This window comes from Cyprinus carpio, chromosome A3, assembly GCF_018340385.1.
Source record: "Cyprinus carpio isolate SPL01 chromosome A3, ASM1834038v1, whole genome shotgun sequence".
In the NCBI taxonomy this organism is placed as follows: domain Eukaryota; kingdom Metazoa; phylum Chordata; class Actinopteri; order Cypriniformes; family Cyprinidae; genus Cyprinus; species Cyprinus carpio.
In genome coordinates, this window is record NC_056574.1 from 699,058 (window position 1) to 725,732 (window position 26,675).

Genomic DNA, 26,675 nt, shown 5'->3' on the forward strand with positions numbered 1-26,675 from the left:
AATCCTTGATTTTCCACACATTTCAAATGGGAAGCAAACCACCCCGTCACATCCCCTACCACCCACGGTCACATAAAAACATGTGACGGGGTGTAAATTTCAGCAGCCCAAAATGGCCGCAGATCTCCCATGTGGTCAAGTTCCTCACTAGAATACATGCATTCTACTGAAATATATATATTTTTGCCATTAAAAATGTAAAATAAAAAATAAAAATCAGTTTTCCCTTTCTATTTTGCGTGCCGGGTGGTGGTTGGTTAAGCTTGACGGAACCTGCCCCTAAACATGAAAAATCAACAAAATAAAGATTGCAGAGGAATGTCAGTACTTGCCTGCTTTTGTTCTTGGCGGCAAAGAAGGCTACAATGATGTCACTTCCGCCTCTGATGTCATTTAAAGCAACAGTACATTATCTATAGATAAAACAAGTTAGTGTGACGGGGGTGGTAAGTCAAACTGAGGGACGCACACAAATAACAAAATATTTACAAAAAATAAGATTTATTTTGAATAAAATATATCTTATGTGAAAAGGGACATGCACAAAATCCTGAAAATAATAAATGTTTAAAAAAAATACATAACTTATTTGGTGATATTTAGATGAAAATGTCATGTTGGTCAACACGGGACATGTGAACTTGGCTATGAACTAAAACCAAAATGATTAAAATAGTAGAGTTACTTTCTTTAAAAAAATATATGTTTTTATCATATATCATGTTAACAAAAAACACTTGATGAATACATTTAAGCTTTGTAAACACATTTTGGGACATGTTTGTGCCTTATGCATCTCATCAAATGTTGCGGACCCAAAGGGCACCCGTTTCGTAGAATGACTCATTTGCTGTGGGTTTTTTTTATATCTGTTAAGAAATATGTGAGCAATATTACAAGGTAAATAAACCCAATGCTGCAGCAATGACATGATTAAACTTTATGCAACTTATTTAAATTCAACACATGTAGTAAAACCTATGAGTAAAACCAGGAAAGCTGTTCAGAATGTATGAACACTCAACTGTGGTGAGTCTCTCTGTGCACACACACACACACACACACACACACATACACACAGAAGCAGCCGAACCTACAGAAACACAAGAGCATGGGTGTAGATACATCGGTATGTTCATATGAGTGTGTTTGCCATCTCACCTAATAAACTACAACATCACCAAGAACATTGTTGACCTGCACAGTTTGACCCATCTGTGACTGCAGGCCTGCAACACACACACACACACACACACACACACACACACACACACACACACACACACACACACACACACACACACACACACACACACACACACTATGACAGCTCAGAGCTGATGGTGGAGATGTCACAGGTCCTCAACACTATAGTTCATCATGAGTTCGTCTCACACACAGTTTAAGTAATTTCTGCATTATTTTATGTCCCAGCTAATAAAAATACTAACAAAAATGTATTTAAAGATTGTTTCTTTCTTTCTTTTTCTTCTTCTTCAAACCAAGTAGTATTCTTAGTCTATAACTTTAACTGAGGGATTAGCCTAGTTTAGGATACTGCGTTGCATTAACATCCGTTTGCTCGATTGATAGCCTATGAAGCATGATTAAAGTATTGCCAGTTGTTTTAAATGTATAGCTATTGCAGATGTGAATGCAGATGATAAAATAATCGGAGCAAAAACATTCTGCAACATATCAAGACAGCTACAGCATTATATTTTTCTCGGAAGAAGGTGCATAACCAGTGAAGCAAGCAAGGACAGGTGATGTGTGTTTCTTTTTGTTCAAAACAGTTTTAAAGCACATACCTTGAGGAATTGTTTTAATTACGTGAAGACTTGATAGTGTGCTGGTTTGTTAGCATGATTACCTTGCCAACAATAGATCATGCTGGCAGACCAGTTAAAAGAAAAGTTTTACTCAATAATGAGAATTCTGTCATTATATACTTTTTTCCTCATGTCATACTAAAACACTTGTGACTTTCTTTGTTCCCAGAAACACAAAAGCAGTTATTTTGAAGAATGCCGATCCAGTAGAAATTAAAAAGGGTCCAAAATCAAGCTATGTTTTGGTCTCCATTTACTTTAATTATGTGGACAAATTCATTCTTCAAAATAACCCCTTTTGTGTTTCTGGGAACAAAGAAAGTCACAGACATTTTAGGATGACATGAGGGCAAGTAATGACAGAATTCTCATTGTTGGGTAAATCTAGCACCATTAGCACCAGCAGACCTTCTTTTTTTTTCTTTTTTTTTCAGCAGGGTAACAATCTGAAATATTGTTAAGGTCAAATAATGTTGCTATGTATTTGAAAATTCCAACAGTTCATTAACAGTATTGGAGGTATCAAGCAGAATGTAGCATACTGCTCTATCATTTATACATGGAACAAAGGAAAGATAACATCTCCCAAAATTTGTTTCTTTTTAAATCCAAAGATAAAAACTGTGTAACTTGAATAACAGAACAACTGGGTGGAGAATGTACAAACTAATTACAAATTCAAATTTATTAATTTCAAAGAACAATGAAAGTTTTTAAAATGATATGTCAATAAAAGAAAAGATCAGCTAGAAAAAAAAAACCTGCTGACTTCATTTAAAAAAAAAAAACTGTAAAAATGAAAAGAACTATGTACAATACATATAACAACAATACTAAAGAAAAATAAACTTGTGTTCAGTAAATCATGGAACTGTTAAAAGGTATAAGGTCAAAAGAAACAAATGTTTTGTTATGGACTATTCTCAGAATATGAACTAATTTCTTCAGAGACCAGTCCAAGATATTCATTATCCAAACATTTTAGTATTCCTTTGTGAACAGTATGACATGGGTTAGTATTTTGGTTCCTGCCAATACTGCTGTGACACATCATCATATCATCATATTTCTCCCAGTCTAGAGAGGTTCTTCTGCAGTAAGCCACGTACTGTCCAAGAGATTCCATTGTAGGTCCTGGAATGAATGTGACTATAAGTGACCAAATGATTGTCCATCTCCTCGCTCACAGGGATTTCGGACACTGGATGGTTTGTATCTGCACTCGTTTCAATGCACAGTAGTGGTCCAGTAATGCAGCTGTGGGACTGAGCCATTGCAGAGGAATTTAATTTATGAAATATCTTTTGATTTCCAGCTATCTGGACACTCTTGGGGGGATTTTAGTGGCTTCAGACACTTGGCCTTGTGAAGGTGTAGTGCATCTTTCAGTGCTGCTTGGAGACTCTTCAGTCTACCAGTCTGCAAAATATCTGCGTTGACACAATGAATCTTTTCCAACTCCTTTAGTGACAATGGTCTTCTCCCAATCCAACATGTGAGGATTTTTTTTTTTTTTTTTTTTTTTTTGCACCCTTTGTCAAGATAATAGCAGAATGATCCACTGTCACAGAAAGCAGAGCAAAGGCACTGGCAAAAGAAGTCAAAGGCACAGGTATTATTTACACTTACAAACATTTTGTCAACTGCAATGGGTGTTTTAGCTTGGTAGTTGCCATTTTTCAAGATATAAATTTTAGTCCATGAGGCCATGTTTCATTTTTTTATTTTTATTTTTTTATTTTACAGCGCTTGCTGTGTTGTATACACTTTTGTGGTGGCATGCCATCCTTATGATATTTGGGACAAGTTCTGGAAGGAAATGAAGATTGTCTCTGTCATCATGATGTGCTGCAATCTTCACAGATTTTTGTGACCCATGTTTACAGATCTGTGTGCAGTGTCTCCTCAATTCCAGTTATGTCTGTTAAATGGTCATCTTCAGTGACACATGGCAGGACTCCCTCTACAAATCATCTCTTCAGTTGAGCGTTGCAAGTTTCTGAGACAACAGGTAAACCTTTGTCATCACTTCCTTCTGATTCGCTTACAGCAACAACTGTAACTGAATGAGCTCCATTGCTTCTTCCAGTGAATCATAATGTAAAGGTTATGCCATAGCTCATAGATAGAATTCTCTAACTGTGTTTCCTCTTTGTCTTATGCATTCCCACCATCTGATGAGCTTGATGCAGTGTGCAACTTTTATCCTGATGATAAAAAGGTGACAGCTGTGAGTCTTCTTCAGGCTTCCTTGTCCGCACTCCAAACCACTGATTGACGTAGGTTCATTCACTGAGTGCTCTCTTCTCCCTATCATCACTAGACACGCCCCTTTCTGCTGATTGGCAGCAAGTGTGTTGTGTGTGTGTAGACTCGGTCTGACATTGTGGTCAAAAGCGTTTTTCAAATATTGCTTAGTGCAACTTTAAGCACAACTGGTTCATTGGCTGCTGGCATCTCAGATCATCACATTCTGTGCACTGCCTAATTATGTTGTTGTAGTGAGATGCAACATTTGGAAAAAAATTTGCTTTCCTGAATCTAAGAGTGCATGAGATTTTGATATTTTTCCATATCCACTCATAAAGGACATGAGTCCATCCTCCACGTTTCAGGATGATATATTCCCTTTTACATATGTTGAGTGATTTTTCATTTGTAAGCGACTTTTTCAGGCCAGATTTCTGTCTCTCTGATGAGAGAGACTTATCTCAAACTTAATATCATAGCATTCACTTTGCTGATTTGTGTCTGCTTTTGACTCTGGTGAATAAAAATCTACTGAGCTTTCTTGTGAACTATCAGTGTTTGGACCTTGATCTTGGACATTTGTGTTGTTTGTGCATAGCTCAAGGATTTGCCAGATATTGTGCCTGTATGTCTTGACAAAAGTATAAAGATTATTTGCTGAACTTTTTTGTTTAGTTGTTGGCTTAAATTTGCCCACACCTTCTCTGAGGGAACTGCTATATTCTATCCTGTAATTATCTGTTCCTTTGCAGCATTGATGACTTTGATGTCATCACTTTCACTGGCCGGTTTCCTTGGCATATGATTAAAACAGGAATTATTTTTAATGTAATTCCAAATGAGTTAGGGCATTTTAATTAACCTTATTTTATGTGTAAGAAAGTTATAATCATGCAAGTTTCATCCATGTCATCCATTCTATATTGGCCATATTTAGATATTGCTACTTTTCTTATGACTAGCGGATGCAATTTGATAGCTTTGAAGAACAGACTTAATTTTAAATATTTAAGTAAAAATTATAACAATTATTTTCTGTTAATCTATCCATCAAATAATATGGATCATTTCATTTTGTGAACTAAATCAAACAGTTCATTAAAATAAGAATTGATGACATGATTTTATTGCCAAAAATTGTGCATTGCTCTGCATCTTTTATGTCTTGGCATAAAATATTACGCCATTAATAATGTGACCGGTGGAGGATAATTTGGATATGCACAAAATATTTTCTTGATTTCGAAAATTAATAATAATAAAAAATAAATAATAATAATAAAAAAAAACTTTTTCTTGACATGTATCCTGTAAATTGTATTGCCCTGCACGCGTGCTACATAAAAAAAAAAAATAAAAAAAAAATAAAAAATTAATTCTAACAGCATTTTACCTTGTTCCTCAGCCTGTTTTGTTTTCCCACTACAGTGCTGAAGGTATTTAATTTTTTTTAAGGTGGCAGAAACACTTTAAATGTCTATTGACTGTTAAAAGTATTCACAAAACTTAAGACAATACACAATTATATGTTTTCCCTCATTTTTATTGGACAAAATCCAGCATCATTCCCAGTAAAGTGTTAGTACAGCCAGAGAAATTACAGTACATCACAGGTAAGATGTAAGATCACAGTGCATTGGCGATTATTTTAGAAAGAAAGAAAGAAAGAAAGAAAGAAAGAAAGAAAGAAAGAAAGAAAGAAAGAAAGAAAGAAAGACAACATTACGTTTTCTGACAATATCAAGCACAGATCTAAAATACTTAATCCCATATTTAAAGGGGGAAAAAAAACACATTGACAGCAACAGTAAATATACCAGCACTGCAAGCACAAAAGAGCGTGTAAATAGACGAGATGGATGGAGAACGGCTTGCGTGATGTCACTTCTCCTCCAGAGATTTGATAAATTCTAAAGAAGGGAGTAAGTTATGGTGTTTCTGTCTACGCCACAAAATAGCACAAATGAACGGCACCGGTTTGGAGAGATTTGCACGGCATGGGGTGGAAAGTGACGTCACTGCCCCGAATTCTATTTGTTATTTCTAAGGAAGGGAAATATATAGGCTACAATGTTCATTTTAATGCCACGAACTGGCAGTGGATTTGTGCGATTTGGACGAAATTGGATTGGAGGGTGATGTCACTGCCCTCAAATATATTCTTGTTATATCTAAAGTAGGGAAATAGTTACAGTGTTTGTTTTAACAGCACAATATGTCTGCTATTTTATTAGACAGACCTGTGCATAATTGACATTAAGTGCATGTGATCACACATACACACACACACACACACACACACACACACACACACACACACACACACACACACACACACACACACACACACACACACCATATATTTTGTAGAGGGCATTTGGTGAAGAGGGTTTATGGGGTGAATGTGGGTCATCTGTATGTGCGACACAATTAGCACAGACCTTCTCTCATACATTACTGCCATTAGACGTCCACCCAACTCTTAAAGTGACTCTTCAGCCTCTATTCAATGACCAGTGCATCCAAAGCCAGCCTCCTTATTTAGCCCTTAGTTCCCTTCATTATTTGTCTGTAGTAGCACCAAGGTCCCACTTCATTAAAATTCCAGGGTTGCTCTTAAGTGTGTTCCCTTTTCAGCGACCCTGATCTTCAATTGGGCACTCAGGGGTCTCTCTGCTGTACGAATCATCTGTTCATGTTCCTGAGCACCGTGTCTGTCTGTGCTTTCACCAGAACAGCTGTTCTGTCAGACTTTAAAAGAGGTCACTTGTGTCTTGATGAAAACCAATGAGGTCAACACACTACTGATCAGAACAAGGAATCTAGTAAATACAAAGGTTTCATCAGCACAATTTGGGAGTTTTAAACTGACTGTTGTTTCCACATTCAGTTCCATCTAGAGCACTGAAAATGCATATGGACGTGATTGTAGCTGCTCACTTTCTAGTGCACCTTTTTTTCAAGAGTTAAGTCCAAAGTATATTTCAGTTTTGACATGAATGCTTAGTGTGTGCATACAGTCGAATGTACAACTTTTCAATGTATAATCCATTTGATAGCATGCACAAAAATCAGGCTGCATGTACACAGTTTGCACGTTCTATCCATGCTTTGTATGATTAATCGGAGTAACTTCTTTTTAACTGTAATTAACCAAATATTTGCTCTGAAATGTAATAAGCATTTAAAAAATAAATACAATGAGGTGACATTATTCTACTCACCCTTCAACCATCCACAATTAAAACTACAGAAAAAGACCTTTGTAAAAGCATTAACAATTTACTACAACAGAGTCAAGTCAAGTCACCTTTATTTATATAGCGTCTTATACAATACATATTGTGTCAAAGCAGCTTTATAGAGTCAAACAGGAAAACAGTGTATCAATAATGCAAGAGGACAATAGCAAAGAGTATTTTTTTTTTCATGCTAAAGTCAGTTCATTAATGATTCAGTGATGTTATCATCCAGTTAAGCTCTCTTCAAATAGTGTCTGTGCAATCAGTCAAGCATCCACAACTAAGCAAGCCAAAGCCGACAGTGGCAAGGAACCAAAACTCCATCGGTGACAGAAATGGAGAAAAAACTTAGGGAGAAACCAGGCTCAGTTGGGGGGCCAGTTCTCCTCTGGCCAGACGAAAACAGCGTGGTGTGGTGTAATTCCATGCTGCAACACAGGTCTGTCAGTGCAGAAGACTTTTAGGTCTGTAGAGGTCGCCTCTAGGTGCTGATCCACCATCTGGTCTAAATATGGACTGGATCTGGTGGCTATGGTGACCTCAAAATAAGAATGAAAGAGACTAATATTAGTGTACTGTAGATGCCATTCTTCTTACAATGTAGAGAGTATATCGGGTGTTATGGGAAGTGTTAACAGTTCCGGTTGACCTAATTAATGCAGCCTAGTTAATATCCCTCCCAAACAACATTAAGTAGATTGTTCCAGAGTTTGGGCGCTAAATAGGAAAAGGATCTGCCACCCACAGTTGATTTTGAAATTCTAGGAATTTTCAAATGGCCAGATTTTTGAGATTGCAGTGGACGTGAAGGATTATAATGCAATATGAGCTCTCTCAAGTATTGAGGAGCTAAACCATTCAGGGCTTTATAATTAATTAGCCAGATTTTAAAATGTATTTAATGTTCAATAGGTAGCCAGTGCAGAGTTGACAGAACTGGGTTAATATGGTCGTACTTCCTGGTTCTATTAAGAACCCTAGCAGCTGCATTATGGACCAGCTGGAGATAGTTTATTAAGCATTCAGAGCAACCACCCAATAAAGCATTACAATAATCTAACCTAGAGGTCAATTAAAATTTCTGCATTTGACATTACATACAACATATCATGAAGAACACCCAAAATTTTATCATCTCCACCACAATATTACAGATATCCTAAATACCTTATTAAACCTTAATAAAATTGATCATTAACTGGAACATTGAGTGATAATATTTCAAAGTGATTTCTGTCATTTTGACAGATAACAAAGGATCTGTACTGATGGCTAAAATCAAGTCGCGTGCACTGTCAGCAGCGTAGAGGTCATGTGATGCGCTCACATCAAACGCAAAGATGGATATCTTTGAACACATTCTGCCATTCTAAAACAGCTTATTTTAACACACACTGATATTACAAACAAGTTTGAATGTTAAATGATGGTAGTCAAGATTTCTGTTATCATAAAAACAATTCCAGTGAGATGTTGATCTCTTGACCTTAAACCTAATAACTGTTTAAGAGCAGTAATCCTCTATAATCCACGTCACCACTTCAACAATCAATCAGTTTGAGCTCTTCTCTGCCCACTGTGTAGTTTGATCCTCTTAGGAGCTCTTTTATTTGCTGTAACTCCTCTGACAAAGACAAATGGGAAAATGGACTCCTGAAGTCCTGGAACAGGCCATTCTCAAAACATGCTCATAAAAAACAATAATAATAAAAAAAAAAAATCAGCAATCTGACACATCTGACCAGCTTTTTCCTATGCTGAACTTTGACCTTGGAAGTGCTTTTCTATACCTTATGGTGATCTTATTTATTTATTTTTTAAATAACATTGACAAAAATAATGATATACAGTATCAATTAAATAGATGTTATTATTTTAGAATAACTGCTGCACCGATTAAACACAAACGAAAATAATTAAGAAATAAACTGTAAATGCAAGAAGTGGTCAAGCAGATAAGAGTTTTTCAGACATTTGACACTTTTAAATAATATATATATATATACTATGTCACTTCAAATAACCCAGATTACACGTCTGATGGCAGATGGAGTATTCTGACGATGACTTTCATACCTTTTATGGACCTTGACACTGCTATTTACTTGGCAGTCTATGGGATAGTCTCAAGCCTCCAGGTTTTCATCCAAAATATCTTAAATTGTGTTCCGAAGATGAACGGAGCTTTTACGGGTTGGGAACAAAATTTTCATTTTGGGGTGGAGTATTTCTTTAAGTTATGCATAAATACAAGCAACTTACCCTAAACCAAACCTTAACCTTATAGTAAGTAAATGTAATTAATGTTATTTATTTGTGTAAATATATTGTAACAATGTCAATTTAAAGAAAGTGTAACCAACTCAAATTTCATACTGTATTAGCCGTTATGACTGACCTGATCAGGGTGTTTCCCAGTCTTTGACCGGTACACTGGGATATGCTCCAACATTACCACAACCTTATGTAGGATAAATGAATCGAGGGATGTTATGTTTGAAACATTTTCCATGACTATAAAGTCATGCGTTTGTCAGCATATTTAAGAATGATCTGAAGTGTGATGCTCAAAGTGGAAATCCCACATTAATATATAATATGTAATGTTTTTGATCTAGAGCTGCTTAGAACATCAAGCTAAAAATAACTGATTCTGAATAATTTTCTGTGCCTCTACTAAAAAGTACATGGCAGGTTTAGCTAGAATAAAAATCAAGCGTTTCCACGTCTACATTAGATTGTGAGTTTGCTCTGAATTAGCACTTCTTTGAGATCTGTTATATCTACTCTTGAATAGCTTTGCTTTCATTTGGCACACAGTTTATGAAACATTAATCTGAAATATATTTGTCTCTTTAGTTCAACCCCATTTCTGTTTTTACAAGAGGGCAGAAATAACAGCAGAGAAAACCCAAGTAAAACAAATCATATGAAGTTTCTCTGAAGACTTTAGTCATGTTTGGTGTGATATTTACACCTGAACATTTCAAAGATGCTGCAGACGTGACAGATAACAGAGCAGAAGATCAAACAAATGAATTCTGTGAACACAAAACACAAACAGGTCAATCTTCATTTGTCAGTCATTTACTTAGAAATGTGTAAAAGATACAAATCACTGTTGAGTCACATCAGCTTGATATTTCAAATGATGATTGAGTAACAAATGCTGTCATTGGTATAGTAAGTGTCATATCTTGGCAACGCACCCTTGGCTGTTCTTCAATAATGTTTTATATATATTCATTTTTATATACTGTATATATTCATACTTTAAAAAGGCAAAAAGTAAAAAGAACTTCATAGGAGTCATGTAGAGTAAAATGAATCAAACTGACACGAAATGTACAGTTTTAAGAAATATGAAAACACACTGCTGAAAAGTGTATTTACAAAACATGCAGGAAAGTACAAATCGCAGGACAAATTCTGCAACCAAGTCACTGACGATGGACCGATTTGACATCGTTAAAAAGCAAATAGCAAATAATGCATATCAGTTAAAATTGTATGCTCAGATATGCTGAATGAACTCTATTGCCTTTTTAAGTTTATTTAGCAGAAAATGCTTTATAAATATAATTTGTGCTGCATTTTAAGTTATTAAATAAGAAAAGGATCGAAGAAATTTCATAAGAGAAAGTAAAAAGTAATGCACTGTTATTCATATAGGTTTTATAATGTGTCGTCTCTCTGGAAAGTGTTTTAGATGTAGACCGGAGCACAGCTGCTCACTACAACACCATTATACATTCAGAAATACAGTTCATCTGTAAATATGGCATTTCAGCATCATTTAAAATTAGAGTTTGTTTTCTCATCTCAAGGCTTACATTCTGATTCTGGAAAAAAGGCCTTGATTAAATTGATTCAAACGTTTGACAAAAATAATTCTCTGTAAATGTTGCTTTCTCATGATAAACATTTAGAACACGTGTCAGACGTTACTTATCAAGTTTATCAATTTAATGTTGGATCATGAAAGTGCCTTTTTAAGAGAACTCGTCAGAAACGTGATGATGCTGAGATGTTTTTATATAGACACAGTTCATCATTACACTCTGTACGATTTCTATGGCATGAAGTGACAGGGGAGCATTACACGTGTGTGGCTGTCATCCCTGTTTTAGCAGTCTGTCCAGAGGTGCAGCTCATCTGAGGGCTGCTCCTCCTGTGAAAACACCAGCTGCCCGAATCCATTAAGTACTTGGAGGAATGGCTCTGCATCCCGTCTGAGATCTACAGGAGCTTGAGGATGCCGTTGTACATCTGCGTGAGGACGGTGAAATGAATAGGAAGGCAGGAGCGCCGGTCTTGAGCAGCAGGACTGCAGGTGAGCCAGGAAAGAGCGTTATACTGCTCCAGAACAAACCTGAAAGAAAACAATACAAACCTCAATCTCTGAAGACCAGAGCAAACCTTCATGATGGTCCAGGCTGGTTTATGGTCCGTAGTTTAGTGCGAAACTGATGGCGTCCAAAATCAGGACATGGGTGAACTAATCGTTTCTATATTGTGTACATAGCATGTGGCTGTCACATGACTAAAGAACAAATGACTCGGACCAAGGTGAACTTATTGATTAATGCAGAGTGTACAGAGTATCCAGAGTATACAGGAAACAGAAATTGTCTCATTCATGAACATCATCGAGCACACAAAAAATGATCTTTTCACTCGAAACAAATCACTCTGAGACAACTCGTTACTCCTGAGTCATAGAAAGGATTCATTCAAAAGGATAAAATTGTTTACTACTACAGACCTGAGCACATCTGAGGTGGTTTTGGAGTCCAGCGGGTGAACCCTTGAAGACGTCTTACCAGACACCAGATCATCCGTCTGAGCAATGGATATGTGATGATGCAGAGACGCCTGCAGACACAAACACATCTTAAATGATCATAGGATGAGACGTGCCACAAGTTTACTTGCATTCGTCATCTGCACTTCTATAGATTCCTATAGCAACACCATGGTCATGGGTTTGATTTCCAGGAAAGGCATGAACTGATAAAAGGTCTCTGGATAAAAGCGTCTTCCAATTGCATTAATGTAGTTAGAAAAAGCAACAGATGCACATCAGAATCAGTGCTCGTCCTGAAGCTCTTTCCATATTTCATCTGCTATCAGACTCTGGCGAGATTTAGAGTTTCTTATAATTGTAGGAAACATTTTGTGGCAGTGAGGATGTCAGCAACAAACTGTAAAGAAATTGTTTTAATTTTTCGATCTTGTCTCTCCCTGTAAGCGGGTCCAACTAGTAGCTGGAAACTGCAAGGAGATATATGTCTGACTGATGCAAAATACACATTCATCTCTGTCAGTCAGTGAAGGGCCACAGCGGCTCGTACCTTGAGGAAGAGCGGACACTGATGCTGTGCTTGTGGGCAGGACGCCCAGAACCAGTGCGGTAGGCTGTCAGCCGGAGCTGTGGACACATAGTATCCCAGAGCCAGCGGCTGCTGCTTCAGCTCTTCTGGAGCGTCCCGGGACAGAAGGCGCTCACCCTGACTCTGCAAACACACCCAAACGAACCGTTTCACACAGGCACGTCGACAGCGTGACATACAGGAACAGAGCATGTGTTTGGACCTACCCGTGTGTGCTGGAAGTGTGATCCGGAGCCCAGGCCAGATGGTGATCCAGGCGACGGGACGGGGGACGTGTTGGGTGACGGGTGCAGCGTTCCTGTCAGCAGCATCATGTCATCATGGCCGATGTCACTCTCCAGCTCATCAGGGAAAGGCAAGCCGAACATGTCATCTACAGGACGGACAGAAAGACGCACATCATGTTCGGTGGATCACATGAACGCCACAGTCCTTACATTCATTTACCATCTGGACTCTTTATTTAAAGTCTATTTACTTATGTTAAGCAAAATAAATACTATATAGCAAATACCATCTGCTTGATTGTTTATTTTGTTGCAAAATGTAACACATATTATAATATTTTTGTCCAGCTCTAATCTGCTAAATGTGATTATAAGGCATGAAGAATATAAAGATGATATCTTTTTCTGTAAAGCTGCTTTGTGTGTGTGTGTGTAAACCCCTATACAAATACATTTGACTTTGATTTTACAGGAACGCTAAATACGTGTTCATCACAGGACTGACTTTAGTTCCAGTGAAAGGTTCTGAATTTGTGATGGTTTTTTGTGAATTTTGTAGTTTAATTGTGATTGTCTTTAGCTGATTTGTTGTTTTTGGAAAAAGAGATTTAACTTTTTTAACCTGGTTAAATAAAGGTTACTCTTACGTTGTAAGGCTAACAGCGCCGCCTGCTGGTGAAATTATGAAAAACACATGAATACAAGTCCAGCTTTATATTGATCATCTGTGACCACTCACAGAGTCTAAAAACAAATCAAAACCATGTTTACATCAGTGCACCTTCAATGTACAGCAAGTGTAAATAATAAATAAAGGATGGTATTAGTTTTGCACTTTAATAATTGTCTTTTATTTTTATGTGTATATGTAATTATTCCTACAGAATATAAAAGCTCTTATTTTAAAAGGGGATCCTGTGATTTTCTAAGTAAAGCTGGTAGCTGTTTATTTTACAGTCCCATTCCACATGTACATACTTTGTACTTGTTATATTAATTACAATAACTGAGTAATAACTAGACACAAACCCTTAAACCTCATATTACTGAGTACTTCTTTGGGGAAGTTCACTGTAAGTGTACTGTACGCACTACAAAATAAAGTGCAAGCCTAAGGTGGTATGAATGATTTCAGGACTTCAGTTCATGGATTGAATGCTCAAGGTCTGTTTGTTTACTGTGATGTGGGAGTGATTTATTCTATGGCTCTTGACCGTTAGAGAACACATTTGCAGTCTCGTGTGTTGTGCTGCAGTAGATGCAGTGGGTGTATGCATCTTGTGTTTATAGTGTGTGTGATGTGCTGTGGTACCGGGGTTGTCTTCGGCGGGGTAAGTGCTGGGTGCCACCTGTGTGGTGGAGGAGGTGGGAAAGACCAGGATGTGCGTGCAGGACGCATCCTGAGGAGTGTTGAGCTGAGACGTCTGCAGGTTGAGCGCGGTGCTGCGGCCGAACACTGAGCCCATCGTAACCGCATCTGCAGACACACAACACAGTTCTGTTGGCACACAACATGTTGCACTTTCCGACACTTTTTATGATTAGCTTATCATAATCATCATCTCAATCACTGATTCAGCAGTGCAGCCCTATCTGTTAAGTCTTTGTGCAGATGTCTGATCTCTGAAACCACACAGAACAAAAGCAGCTCGCACAGAAATACGTTTCACCTGGCATCACCACAAAAGATCCCTGCGGCTCCATGGAAACCAGGCAGGCGCTGAGAATGGATGGCGAATCAGCAGTGGACAAACCGCACATAAGACACGCCTCCCGCAGCTGACGGCCAGTAGAATGCAGTGAATGCTCGCCCAGCAGCACACTCCAGTCTGAGAGAGAGAGCGAGAGAGAGAGAGCGCTAATAAATATTAATGAGGGTCTTTATTGAAAATGTACCAGTCCTACTGACACACCTTTCAGTTCCCCGTGGCCCAGTCTTCCCAAACGGCCAATCACGATCCTCCATGGCAGCGATGTCATCTGAATAATGCCCACGCACCATTCCCATAACTTCTGGAGGCCAATTTTACGAGGAGAAAACTTGGGCCGCCGGGCTCTGCGAGTAAAGAGAGGATGCTCTGTTTCTTTATACTGGAACTGAAAATATGGCAGGTAGATGAACTCAAATGAACAGGCGTCACCTGTTGGGCACGTCAATGTTGATGACGCAGGTCTCCAGCAGCTCCCCCTGCTGATCTGTGCAGGACACCAGGATCCAGCGCTGGTCATGTGACAGACAGTATCCCACGAACAGCACGTTACAGCGTGAGGGAGCGTCTGAACACACGTCACCCACCTCAGACTGTTTACTGCGCGTCGGACCCAGGATGAAGGGCGGAGAATACAGACGCATGACACTGGGGCTCTGTATCACAGAAAATATCATTCACTCAAGAGAAAACAAACACAAGACAGTAGCAAGTATACAAATGAAATTAATTTAATATATAGTGTAAATACACTACAGTTCAAAAGTTTGGGGTGGGTAATATTTTTGAAAGAAGTCTCTTCATTCGTATATGCTGATTTGCTATTTAAGAAACATTTCTGATTATTCTAAATGTTGAAAACAGTTGTGCTGCTTCATATTTTTGTGGAAACTGTGATACATTCTATATTTTTAGCATTCTTTGATGAGTAGAATGTTCAAAAGAACAGCATATTTTTAAAAAATAGAAACCATTTGTAACATTATAAATGTCTTTACTGTCACTTTTGAGCTATTTAATGCATCCTTGATGAATAAAAGCATTAATGTACTGCTGGTGTATCAGTTTTCAATGAATACTGATGGCTGCCAAGAATTCAGCTTAGCAGCACAGGAATACATTACATTTCAAAATATTTTAAAATAGAAAGCAGTTCTTTTAAATTGTAAAAATATTTAGCAATATTACAGTTTTACTGTATTTTTGATCAAATAAATGCAGCCTTGGTGAAAAAAAAAAAAAAATCTGTTTGATGATTTAAACAGCAAACACATAAGTTGGATTTAATGTAACAGAAAAGTTATTATCATTGTACAACAAGATTAATTAAATGAACTAATTGTGTTTGTTTGTCTATGTAAATATGCACTAGACAAGTGTTTCTCAACCGTCCCTTGAAAGTATTCAGTGTCAGGGGCTCCAGGAACAGGGTTGAGAAACACTGTGTTAGACGGACGCGTTTAACAAGTCTTCAGCAGTGTCTCACTTTTATTTCATCCCCTGCCCTGTGTCTCATGATTTTGTGGCTAAAGCATCAACTTAGTGAATAAATGTCAACGCAGAGCACAATAAAAGAAAGAGCTATCAAAGCCACATCATAGCATGTGCTTACACACAGACACGCACACACCATGGCAAGCACATGCTGTCTATACAGCTCCCGAGAGTGATTTCATGCTTTTGCATCACAACACATTACTCTCATCCAGTGCAGACACAGTATAATGAAGCGTGACCTCTGGGCTCTTGAGCACTGATTGTACGGTGGACGCGGGGCCAAATCCGGTGAGGGACCTGATGTGCGTCTGTCTGGGTAACAGACGGCGACTCTGTGAGTATGTGGAAAAAGCCAGGGATCGCAGGTGCTGCAGGTATTCAGGACTCTCTCCGCTGGCCGGCTGCAACAGATGCTGACACGGCAACACCTGCAAATCAAAGTTAACCACTGAAACACCACTGATGATTTGTGAAAGACACGAGTCATTAGGACCTGAAGCTGTCCTGACCTGTAGCACTAGTGCAGGCTGAATGCTCTCTGGCAGCGCACTCAGCATATCTGTGTAGCAGCGCAGCAGCGCTAAAAGCCATACGTTGCCCACATCCACATCCTCCCCGCCCTCTTCATCTCCTGACCCCGCCCCCGAGCACAGGAAGGGATCCACCACATAAAGCACGATGGCTGGTGGGTGTGCGTGGCTGTCCGCTGACTCCGCCCCTGTAGGAATGCCAATCCGGTCCCTCTCTGCTGAGCTACAACAACAATGACATTAATCTCTAACTGCAATACCGAGTAACTAACAATAGAAATGAATAAGGATGATAATGATTTAATAAGTTGGGACATTATATACACGTGTAAACTGTCACATTTTACTCTATGTTCACTTGAAAATGATTCTGCTGAACATTTCGAAAAATGTACAAATGTGGGTTTTTCAACAAATTTACTGCTACTGGCCTTAAAGTGCTGCATTATTCCAACCCTGGCACGATTTATCTAACAGAGATAATTGAGTAAATTCTGGTAGTATCACTCAGTAACATTACAGTAAATATCACACCATATGGGGGTTAGGGGGATCCACAAAATATAATAGTAAAATCTATCAAATAATGTGAGAATGCAGTATGCTGGTAATTATATCAGTAGTCAGTCATGGGACACACAGGAATTACACCAGTTCTCACAGCATGACGTTCTTTATTACTGTTAGAGACTGAAGTTGTCGGTGCTCTGTGCTGTGGAGTGACGTCTCACCTCTCGGCACTCTCTGCTGATGGTGTGGTGTTTGAGTCACCCGTAACTACCTGTCCCGGTTCTGCACCGCTGGACTGGCATGTGGCACCGCAGGTGGGGTTAGGGGTGTTTCCTGAGTTGTTGTCTCCATCAGCGGATACAGGTTGTTGGGTGGATGCTGGCGGGGTGAGAGGATCAGAAGCAGGTGGAGGCTTTGGAGGGAGGAGGAGGCCACTATCCAGAATCAGGGTGGAGAGCTGCGGCCCTGAAAAAGTGCAGTGTCACTTTAAACTACACCCTGTAGACCAACTGAAAGTGAAAGTTGTGACATTTGCCAAGTATGGTAACCCATACTCGGAACTGGTGCTCTGCATTTAACCCATCCAAGTGCACACACAGCAGTGAGTAGGGAACATACACACACCCGGAGCAGCACCCGGGGAGCAACTGGGGGTTCAGTGCCTTGCTCAAGGGCACGTCAGCCATGGATTTTGAGAGTGGAAGAGAGCGCTGTTCATTCACTCCCCACACCTAAAACTCCTGCCGGCACTGAGACTCGAACCTGTGACCTTCGGGTTACAAGTCAGACTCTCTAAACATTAGGCCACAGCTGCCCCCTGTGCTGTTCGTGTTGAAAAAAAAAACAGTATATGCTGGTTAGGTGTGTTTTGAAGCATGGCAGCTGGTTTGAGTTGGCTTAAGCTGGTCCTTAGTTGGTTATTAGCTGGTCAAGCATGGCAGCTGGTTTGAGTTAGTTTTTGTTGTTAGCAACTACTGTAGCTCCTGCTCAGGACCAGCTCATGACCAACTAAGGACTAGTTTAAACCAGTTTAAACCAGCTGCCATTATTCACAACATACCTACCCAGTATATACTGTTTTTTTTTTTAACAGGGGCATATAATCCTGCTCCTAGATGGCCAATTTCCATCAGATTTTAGCTCCAACCTGCCTTGAAACACTTGCCTGGAAGTTTCCAGTAATCCTGAGGGTGTTGACTATCTGGTTCAGGTGTATTTAATTAAGGTTAAAACTGAACTCTGTGGGACAATGGCTTCCCAGGAGCAGGATTGGATTTTAGACCTTGTGATTTTGCCAAGTTACCATGAAACTGCAGGTGAGCAAACTGCATCAGACCCTAGTAGTATCACTGAGATCAGTGCTGGAATCCAGACGTGTGAACAAGTGTGTATGTACCATATGTCATAGTGAGGACTTAGGCGGTCGTAAGTGTTAAGTTTGTTTGAGAAAAATTTTGCTCCAGGACTAACAGAAGAAGTTAATCCAAGAACAGATCCTACTTGGCCTAATCATGGTCACCTTTATGGCACAGAGCGCTGGCACAACGATTGGTGATTCACTGCAATGAAACAGGATAACATGATAACAGGAGGGGTTCCTACCGAGTGTGTGTCTGCAGATGTGTTTGTAGAGTTTGAGTTTGTTGAGGTTTTCCTCCTGTTGTCCAGCCCAGAGCCCTGAGAGCCACTGATCATCTGTCTCCTCCTCACACTCCACTGATCCCACTGGGACAATCCCATCTCTGGACACCCGTGCTAGTGGACGGTGTTTCCCCAGCCGACACGTCTGTGTGAAAGAGGAGCAAAAGAGAGTGTCTGTGTGAAAGAGTTGACAGACCTCGTTAAATCTTTTGATTTACACAGTTTGCTTTTACTGCATGGAGGTATTTGATTTAAAGAAAGGGTTTGTCAACTTTTAGGAGTACACTAGCATTGAGACGACCTATATGCTAAAGCCAAAAGTAGCATACATTTTTGCAACATACATGTTTTGTGTTCCCTAAAGATTTATGTATTTGAACAATTTTTTTCAGTCTCAGCAACTTTTCTTTTAAACTCAGGACAAAATTACTCTGCATCTGCTTCATGAGATAACTGCATAACTGAACATAGATATGGGAACACTAATCCTGCTCCTAGAGGACCACTGTCCCGCAAAGTTTAGCTCCAACCCTAATTAAACACACCTGAACCAGCTAATCAAGGTCTTTAGGCTTATTAAAAACATCCAGGCAGGTATGCTGGTTAAGTCAAACTCTGCATGGGAGGGATGCTGGCCCTCCAGGAGCAGGAGTGGACACCCCTGACATGGATGAAACAAAAAGTGCCTCTAATTGAAGAATCACTCATTTACATAAGGAAGATATGTGTCTAGCAGGACATGCGAGTGATAATGATATACCTCATAGACAGCACTGAGCTCCTGGAAGAAAGCTTTGGCACTGCTGAGCAGGGCATCATAATTGGGACACAGTACCAGGAAGGCCACATCCCTCTGACCTCCATACGGCTCCAGCAGAAACTTCTCCCAGAAGGGAAGAGCAAGCGGAGACAGAGACAGAAAATCTCGATCGTATCCCAGCAGCACACTGGGGATCGGCAGAGGCTCTGGGGATTCCTCAGAACCTGACCATTGGAAACAGATGCTTAGTTGCAACAAGATTTCAAGATCAGAGTGAAAAATTATTTTTTATAAATATGCAGAATACTAGTAATGAAGATCTGTCGTGTTATGATGAGTGTAGTCTCACCATAAGAACCTCGTCCAGCCATCTTGTGGAACTGCTGCCATGTGAGAGGACCCTGAACATGCTGGATATTCTCCCAACTCCTGCCCGACCTCTTCTTCTGGATCGCATCCTGCAGGAATGGCTGGAGGGACAGCAGCATCCGCACCACATCCTGAGAGGACAGCTTGCTGATGTCCAACACTGAGGAAATGCAAGGAGAGCAGATGCATCTATAAGAACACACTGCGATAAACTTATCGCCACAATGCTGGGGTATTCTGAGCGGTTGCCAGGTTATTTATTGTCTGGTTGTCATGGTGTTGTGAGATTTTTTTGGTGTGTTGCTATGGAGTTGCTAGAGCAGGGATGGACCATTCCAATCCTGGAAGGCCACTGGCTTGCAGAGTTCAGCTCCAATCCCAATTTCAAGCAATCCTGGAGAGTTTGGTTGGATTTCTCAGCTGTGTTTGATTAGGGATAGGGTTGCAAAGGGGTGTAAAATTTCCAGAAAATTTCCAGAAACTTTCCAAAAATCCCTGGAATATTCCAAAAAATCCTGGAAAGTTTCCAAAATTTCGGGAAAATGTCCACCTTTTTGGATCCCTAATTAGGGATAGAACTCTGCAGGATAGGACAGGACACCAGGACTGGAGTTGGTCATCCCTGTGTTAGAGTGTTCTGGGTGGTTGCCAGAGCATTGAAATGTGGGTGATAAGTTTTTTTTAAGTGGATGTTAAGATGTTGCTGTGTTGCTGCTAGGGTATTCTGGGTAGTTGTTATGTGGTTGCAATGTTTTCTGGGTATTTTATTTTTTTTAGTTGCACTACTGTGCAACTGATTTGGCTTTCCAAGGTCTTCTGAATGAGGGTTATAAGTCAAGCATGATGTTCTGGTCTCTAGACATGGCTTGAGTCCTGCCTTTGAGTCTTACCATTGGTCTGTGGCCAGGTGTGCAGTGCGCTGCTCCTCACTGTAGCCTGTTCCACCTTTCCTCCAGCTGCGTTGTCCACATACTGCAGTCCCTGCATCAGCGCATTATAACACTCCACACACGCATCACTGCTGTCCACCCACAGCCTGTCCGCTGCCCAGCTCTGCAATAGTGCCCCCTGGCGGCCATGACAGGAACAGCTGGGTGATTTGTGCAGGGAGGTCAGGGATGTGATTGGCTGAGAGCACTGCTCCTGTAATAGAGCGATCACCGAGGCAGGCGTCTGTTGCTCCTCAGCTCTTCTGCCGGGAGGGTCTCGCCTACACAGTGCCAGTCTCCTCTCTGCCGCCTGGCCCGCCTCAGAGCCACGGCCAAATATGTCCAGCTCATCCTCCAGGAAGAGGCCTGCCCCATGCGCCAGCCTTCGGTTTACAATCGCGCTGAAGCCGCACATGCAACGGTATTGGTCCTCACAGGTGGAGTCTGGGATATAGACACCAACATCCGCCCCTTTAACATTCATGTTACAGGCACAGATGCAGCAGCTGTCAAAGTTGCGGTCTTTGAAAATATCCAGGACCGAATCGGACAGCAGCAGTATAACATAGAGACTGTGCGCCTCGGGCAGCAGCGGTCCCGATACAGATGGCTCGACTGAGCTGAGCGGCACGCTGGTGGAGGGGGTTGATGCTGGTGAGCTGAGTTCAGTGCCGTCCTGCCTGACGGAGCCCTGTCCACTGGCCGCACCCATGCCACGGGGGGTGCGAGGGGTCGGCACAGAGAAGCGAGAGGCGGATGGGGAGGGTAGGACGCCTGTGGCAGTGCCAGTGAAGGCAGCGCTCATGTTCATAGAAGTGTAGTCCTGCTCCAGAAGAGCACCCCTGCTGAAGAACATTCATGTGAGAGACTTTCACTGCAATGGCCAAAATGAATGTCAAATGTATTGTGCAAAAATGCAAACTTTTTTCATAATAACCTTTCAAATTAAATGCCAAAATAATTTCACCTTTTATTTCAGATTTCACACATTGCATTGTGGGGTCAAATAGTACGCAGACATTTCTTCATGCAACTTTTGAAAAATTGGACAGTTTGGCTTACACGTATGTGTCTCTGCTGAAGGGATTCTGAGTGGTCTGGCAGTACTGCTCCATCTTGGTCATATCTGTCCAGGATGGTCTGTAGTAGCAGTGCTCAGGGATTTTAAGAGCAGTCAAACACTGGCTGGGTAAGGAACGCAGTGGGGCATACATGGAGCAACCAATCAGAGGCTGGACAGAGGAAAAATGGGACACAAATGAAAAATCATGGAAACAAAATAAATGGGTAGAACTGTGCTTAGCATGAAACAGGGTTTTACTGGTCAAGCTGCCCGCTATACTATATGTCTGTCTGTAAAAACTTTATTCCTTTCAAACTACAAGGCTTCAACATTTTAAACTTTCAGACAAGGGTTTGCAAAACGCACAAGTACATCCTCTGTCATTTCTTCCTCCATGTCCATTTTGAAGTCCGTGATCTGGCTGTTGGACTGAGAGCAGCTGGGCTGATCATGAGCCACTGCGGCGCCGGCCGGCTCTTGACTGGGGGTGTCGCGGTACATCATAATGGGAGAGAAGGCGGCGTGCTGCTCTAAAGACGGAGGTGTGGGGAACATACGCTGGAGCTCTGCTACTGCTGAGAAGACACATCCATACACTGTAAGGGATGATGGTTCTCCTGGTATCTGCTGATCTGTAGTGCTGCTGAACTTACTTGAGGGATATGGCACTGGAGCTCTCCCCTCGACCGCTACTGGCCGCTCCTCTGCTGCCACTGACCCGGACTTGGCTGACTGTTGGTTCGGATATGTGCCCTGGTTTGGGTACATGGAGAAACGTTCCTGAATCTTGCCACACTTGAGACATTTTAGAATACTGACGGCCAGGTCAGTGTTTACCAAAAGCATCACAAGTCTAAATAGATCACTGTGAGAGTTAGTTTCTACATCTGCTTAGGCTTTTGGGAAACACAGCTCAGGGTGATAAATCAGCTGACATTTGCTTAATTGCTAGTGGAGTTCTAAACCAGGAGAAGGAGGTGAAGTTATTGGAAAAGACTGAGAAGCCATTTTACTATTTCTAAACACCAAATAGTGTCAATAGCTGACAACTGTGTTATATTTAGTAATTTAAAATAAAAATTCTCTTATCACTAAACCTCTACTCTTAGAGTATAAAGTACAGCGAGACTTCAGATATAAAAATACTGAATGGTCAAATAACATTTACTATTAAGACAGCAGAATGTGTGGGAATCCTAATATGGCAGCACTGTTATGACCAGTGTTGAGGAAAGTTACTAATTCATTACAGTATTGTGTAATTTAATGAAACTGCATTACTTTTTATGGAAAATATAATGCATTACATTACTTCTGTGTTACTTTTTGTCAACTGGCTGGGCTTGCTTATTTTTTATTTTAATTGTTTTAGTTACATTTTTTTTTTCTAACAAAAAATAAAAAGTTATATTTTTTTTAACTGCAAAAGTGAAATTAATAAGCCTCAGGCTGAAGGAAGTGCCTCTGGTGTGCACCTCACTCCCAATTTCTCTCAAGACAGGGTCAGGAGAGATTTCAGTGAATAAATAGCAAAACAAAGTAACATTACTTATCTGAAAAAAATTACTCAGATATTTCACTGTAAAATTAAAAGTAATGTGTTTCTTTAATTGTTAACTGAAAAAGAACTCTGATCTACATTACTCGCATTACTTGTAATGTGTTATTGGTCATGATGTCACAAGCAATCCAGTTGTTTATCTATTTGTTTATCAGGTTTGTCTATTCCAGCACATTAATGTGCACACAATTCAGAGGATGCATTCACAGCCCTTTCAAGAAGTTTCAATATCTCACCGCTAGTTCATCTTCCTCCTCCCCAAAGATATTCTCTAGGTCAGAGATGAGCACAATGAGATCCTTCTCTCTGGTCAAGGGAGGGTTTACTTTGGCATCTGATTCATCTGGATTTGACTCTTCTGAAGAGGACAGACAGGGTGAGTGACATCAGATTTAGTCAGTTATTGGTCGTGTATCTCAGTGACTGAGCGTGAACTGACCTGACTTTGGGGCTGAACTAAAGATGGACATGGCGTCTTTCCCCTCAGGAACCACGCTGTTACCGTTCACTTCCTCTGGCTGCATGACATAAGACAAAGATGTTACAAAGAACTGTTTTCACATGAAACAAACAAAATAGCATCAACCCTACAGACAGCTGAACTTGTGCATGTTAGACACTAAAAACCTGAGAGTTTCCAAAGTCTGCCGGTTTTATCTTATGGCTGACTTCACACACTTTCAGTGGGTCAGAGGCACAGGTTTATCTCAGTGTTTACAAAGAAATAGTTGCTCATTTGACAGAATCTTAGTGCAAGATATTAAGGTTTGTTTGAGTCACGTTGTAGCAAGCATCAAGCTCCTTAATACTTCTGGATTGAAGTGAATTCTGCTTACATTTTAGTTTTTGTCTTTAGCTCTGGCATTAATGAAATCACTACTGTGTCTTGCACTGTTCCGCGATCATTTTCAGATTTATCAATTTTTAATGGCTACAAAATTCAGTAAACGGTGGGTCGTCAATGTATGTGCCTCTTCCTTGTCTTAATGAACCAGAATGTGTTGCTCTTAACAAACCAATAAACTGCAGTTAAACCTTAGATTTGCGGCTTGGGTCTTGGCTCAGTCCTTTCAGCTTTTTGGTGGCAGGGAAGCTGTACTCAATGTCTCCCTCTTTGAAGTCATACGGATCATCGGCAGGATCGTCCGCTTCAGCCTGTGGCAGTATGTCTCTCCTCACATGCTCCTCGGAGATCTTTAACCTCTTCTGCATCTGCGTGAACAGCCTGAGAGGAAGTGTGAGCCTGAGTCCATTTAAATGTGTTGATATTGTGAGTTTGTGTATGTGTGTGTGTCTGAGGATCTGACCAGAAACATACTTCTGAATGCAAGTACAGGGGTTGGACAAAATAATCTGAACACCCATTATTATAGGGTTAATATCATTTGTGTAGCTTACAGTGAAAAAAACAAACATTGTGTCCAGCAGTGTTTAGTACAAGTCGAAATACGAGATGGACAGACTTCCAAAAAGTGCAAATTATGGGAGCCTGTTTACCAGGAGCATCTGTAACCTTAACAGCGCCAATTTATAATCTTTTTTTTTTCTTTTTAAGAACAATGATTATGACTGAGGACGCAAAGCATGGCAAGATTTCATCAGTGAAGAAGAATAGTTGGCAAAAACCAAAAGTGAATGATAGACATCATCAAGCACTAAGAAGGATTGTGTTTAAACAACACAGAACTACTACAGAGAGACAGCAAACCTTGAAGATCCACAAAAATTGACCATGAGAACTTCTCAAAGCAACATCCATAAAAAAAGCTGCATCTGCTAAAATTTTTAATCACAGGCACCAATGCAAAATGTGAAAAATATGGTGTGATGATCACAAAACCTGGGCCTAGTTTTGAGGTGTTCACATTATTTTGTAAAACCCCTGTATGTGTTTGTATTCTCAGCGCCATCACAAGGGCCGCTATAGCAGCATTAGCTTTAACTGATCAACGGTTTGAGAGAAGCATGCTGATCTGCCTAGTTAAGTAAAAACTAGGGCTGGGCAATTAATCAAATATAATTTTAATTACGCTTGTGTCCTCCAAAGAAGACAAAATCTATTAATGTGCTGCATTGTGTTTTGCAGTGATGCTTTTTTTTTTTTAAATCATTTTCCACTCCTTTCCCTTAAAGCAATGCACTTCACTGAAAGCCCAAACTCACTCGCTACAAGTTTTTGATAAAAGTTCAATAAATGCATGATGGATAAAGTCCATGAGTAATCGTGTTCATCATAATTATAATTTTTCCACAATCAAACAGCCCTAGTGAGAACTATCTGTCTGAATAACACATTCATATTAATGATATATATTTCTTCATCATCACTTCATCACTTATGTACAGTACATGCACATGCTTCACGTCTGCATTGGTGTCCTTGCATAGAGTGTGTTTTTGTCCTAACATGTGTTTGTACCTCTTGAGGGCGGCTCCTTCCTTCTGTGGCCGGTTCTCCTCTGAGTCGCAGCAAAGATCCGGAGGTTTAAACTCCAAATTATCTGCCATGGGAATCTTGTACCTTCTCCACCATTCATTGGCAGCATTCTTTGTTCCTAGAGGCATCCCGTACAGCACACTTTCACTCGTCTCAACATGCATGGGGACTGACGGCCCCTCCAGACAGTCTGGGACAGCCACAGGGGTCTCCGTCAGCTCGGGGTCCTGTGTCCGTGGATGGGGGCTCAGCGTGGGCGGCAGTGGTGATACAGGAGATTGAACGAGAGACTCAGGGGCTTTTCTAGTGACGGACTGAGGTTTGGAGTATTTGCAGTCTGACAGAGGCTGGAGAGGAGCATCCAGAGGGATCAGGCTGAGCTCCGGCCCAGAGGAGAGCTGCTGATCCACACACACTCGGTGGTGGAAGGGGGTCAGAGACATACGTCTGGGGCCCTTCTCGGGTTTATCAGGCTTTTCGACTGACTTGTGTTTTTGGGTGGAGGGTGGAGGGATGGAGCCGGTGGATGAGCTTGTGCTGTTCATCTGCTGCTGCTTCAGCCTACACCAGAAAGAGATCCAGACCTCAAAGAATGAGCATACACACGGTAAAGAATGTTTACGGTCAAGAATCATGCTTTTATAGTTAAAGAAAGGTCAAACTCTGGAATATTATTTTGAGTAACCTATGATATTTGAGGTTATCAAATGCGATTTTGCATTGAT

General features: G+C 40.5%; 1 protein-coding gene across 4 annotated transcripts in view; it reads right to left on the bottom strand.

The window, feature by feature from the left end:
* Window positions 1-10,395: 10,395 nt before the first annotated feature.
* LOC109091118 (mediator of RNA polymerase II transcription subunit 13-like) overlaps window positions 10,396-26,675 on the bottom strand; it is a 57,420-nt gene continuing 41,140 nt past the window's right edge. For 2 of the 4 annotated variants that reach the window (XM_042715881.1, XM_042715874.1), the window contains exons 10-31: window positions 25,933-26,511; window positions 24,549-24,738; window positions 23,953-24,031; window positions 23,750-23,871; window positions 22,606-22,705; window positions 22,319-22,527; window positions 21,952-22,121; window positions 20,851-21,734; window positions 19,941-20,120; window positions 19,592-19,815; window positions 18,793-18,976; window positions 17,412-17,655; window positions 16,660-16,903; window positions 16,390-16,578; window positions 15,086-15,309; window positions 14,858-15,000; window positions 14,615-14,773; window positions 14,257-14,421; window positions 12,924-13,090; window positions 12,679-12,840; window positions 12,090-12,199; window positions 10,396-11,696 (exon numbers count right to left, since the gene is read on the bottom strand). In XM_042715881.1, the coding sequence (XP_042571815.1) occupies window positions 11,564-11,696; window positions 12,090-12,199; window positions 12,679-12,840; window positions 12,924-13,090; window positions 14,257-14,421; window positions 14,615-14,773; window positions 14,858-15,000; window positions 15,086-15,309; window positions 16,390-16,578; window positions 16,660-16,903; window positions 17,412-17,655; window positions 18,793-18,976; window positions 19,592-19,815; window positions 19,941-20,120; window positions 20,851-21,734; window positions 21,952-22,121; window positions 22,319-22,527; window positions 22,606-22,705; window positions 23,750-23,871; window positions 23,953-24,031; window positions 24,549-24,738; window positions 25,933-26,511 (4,861 nt within the window). In that variant the 3' untranslated portion in view covers window positions 10,396-11,563. The remainder of the gene's footprint in view (window positions 11,697-12,089; window positions 12,200-12,678; window positions 12,841-12,923; window positions 13,091-14,256; window positions 14,422-14,614; window positions 14,774-14,857; window positions 15,001-15,085; window positions 15,310-16,389; window positions 16,579-16,659; window positions 16,904-17,411; window positions 17,656-18,792; window positions 18,977-19,591; window positions 19,816-19,940; window positions 20,121-20,850; window positions 21,735-21,951; window positions 22,122-22,318; window positions 22,528-22,605; window positions 22,706-23,749; window positions 23,872-23,952; window positions 24,032-24,548; window positions 24,739-25,932; window positions 26,512-26,675) is intronic. The other 2 variants (XM_042715887.1, XM_042715879.1) reach the window with 2 other exon arrangements.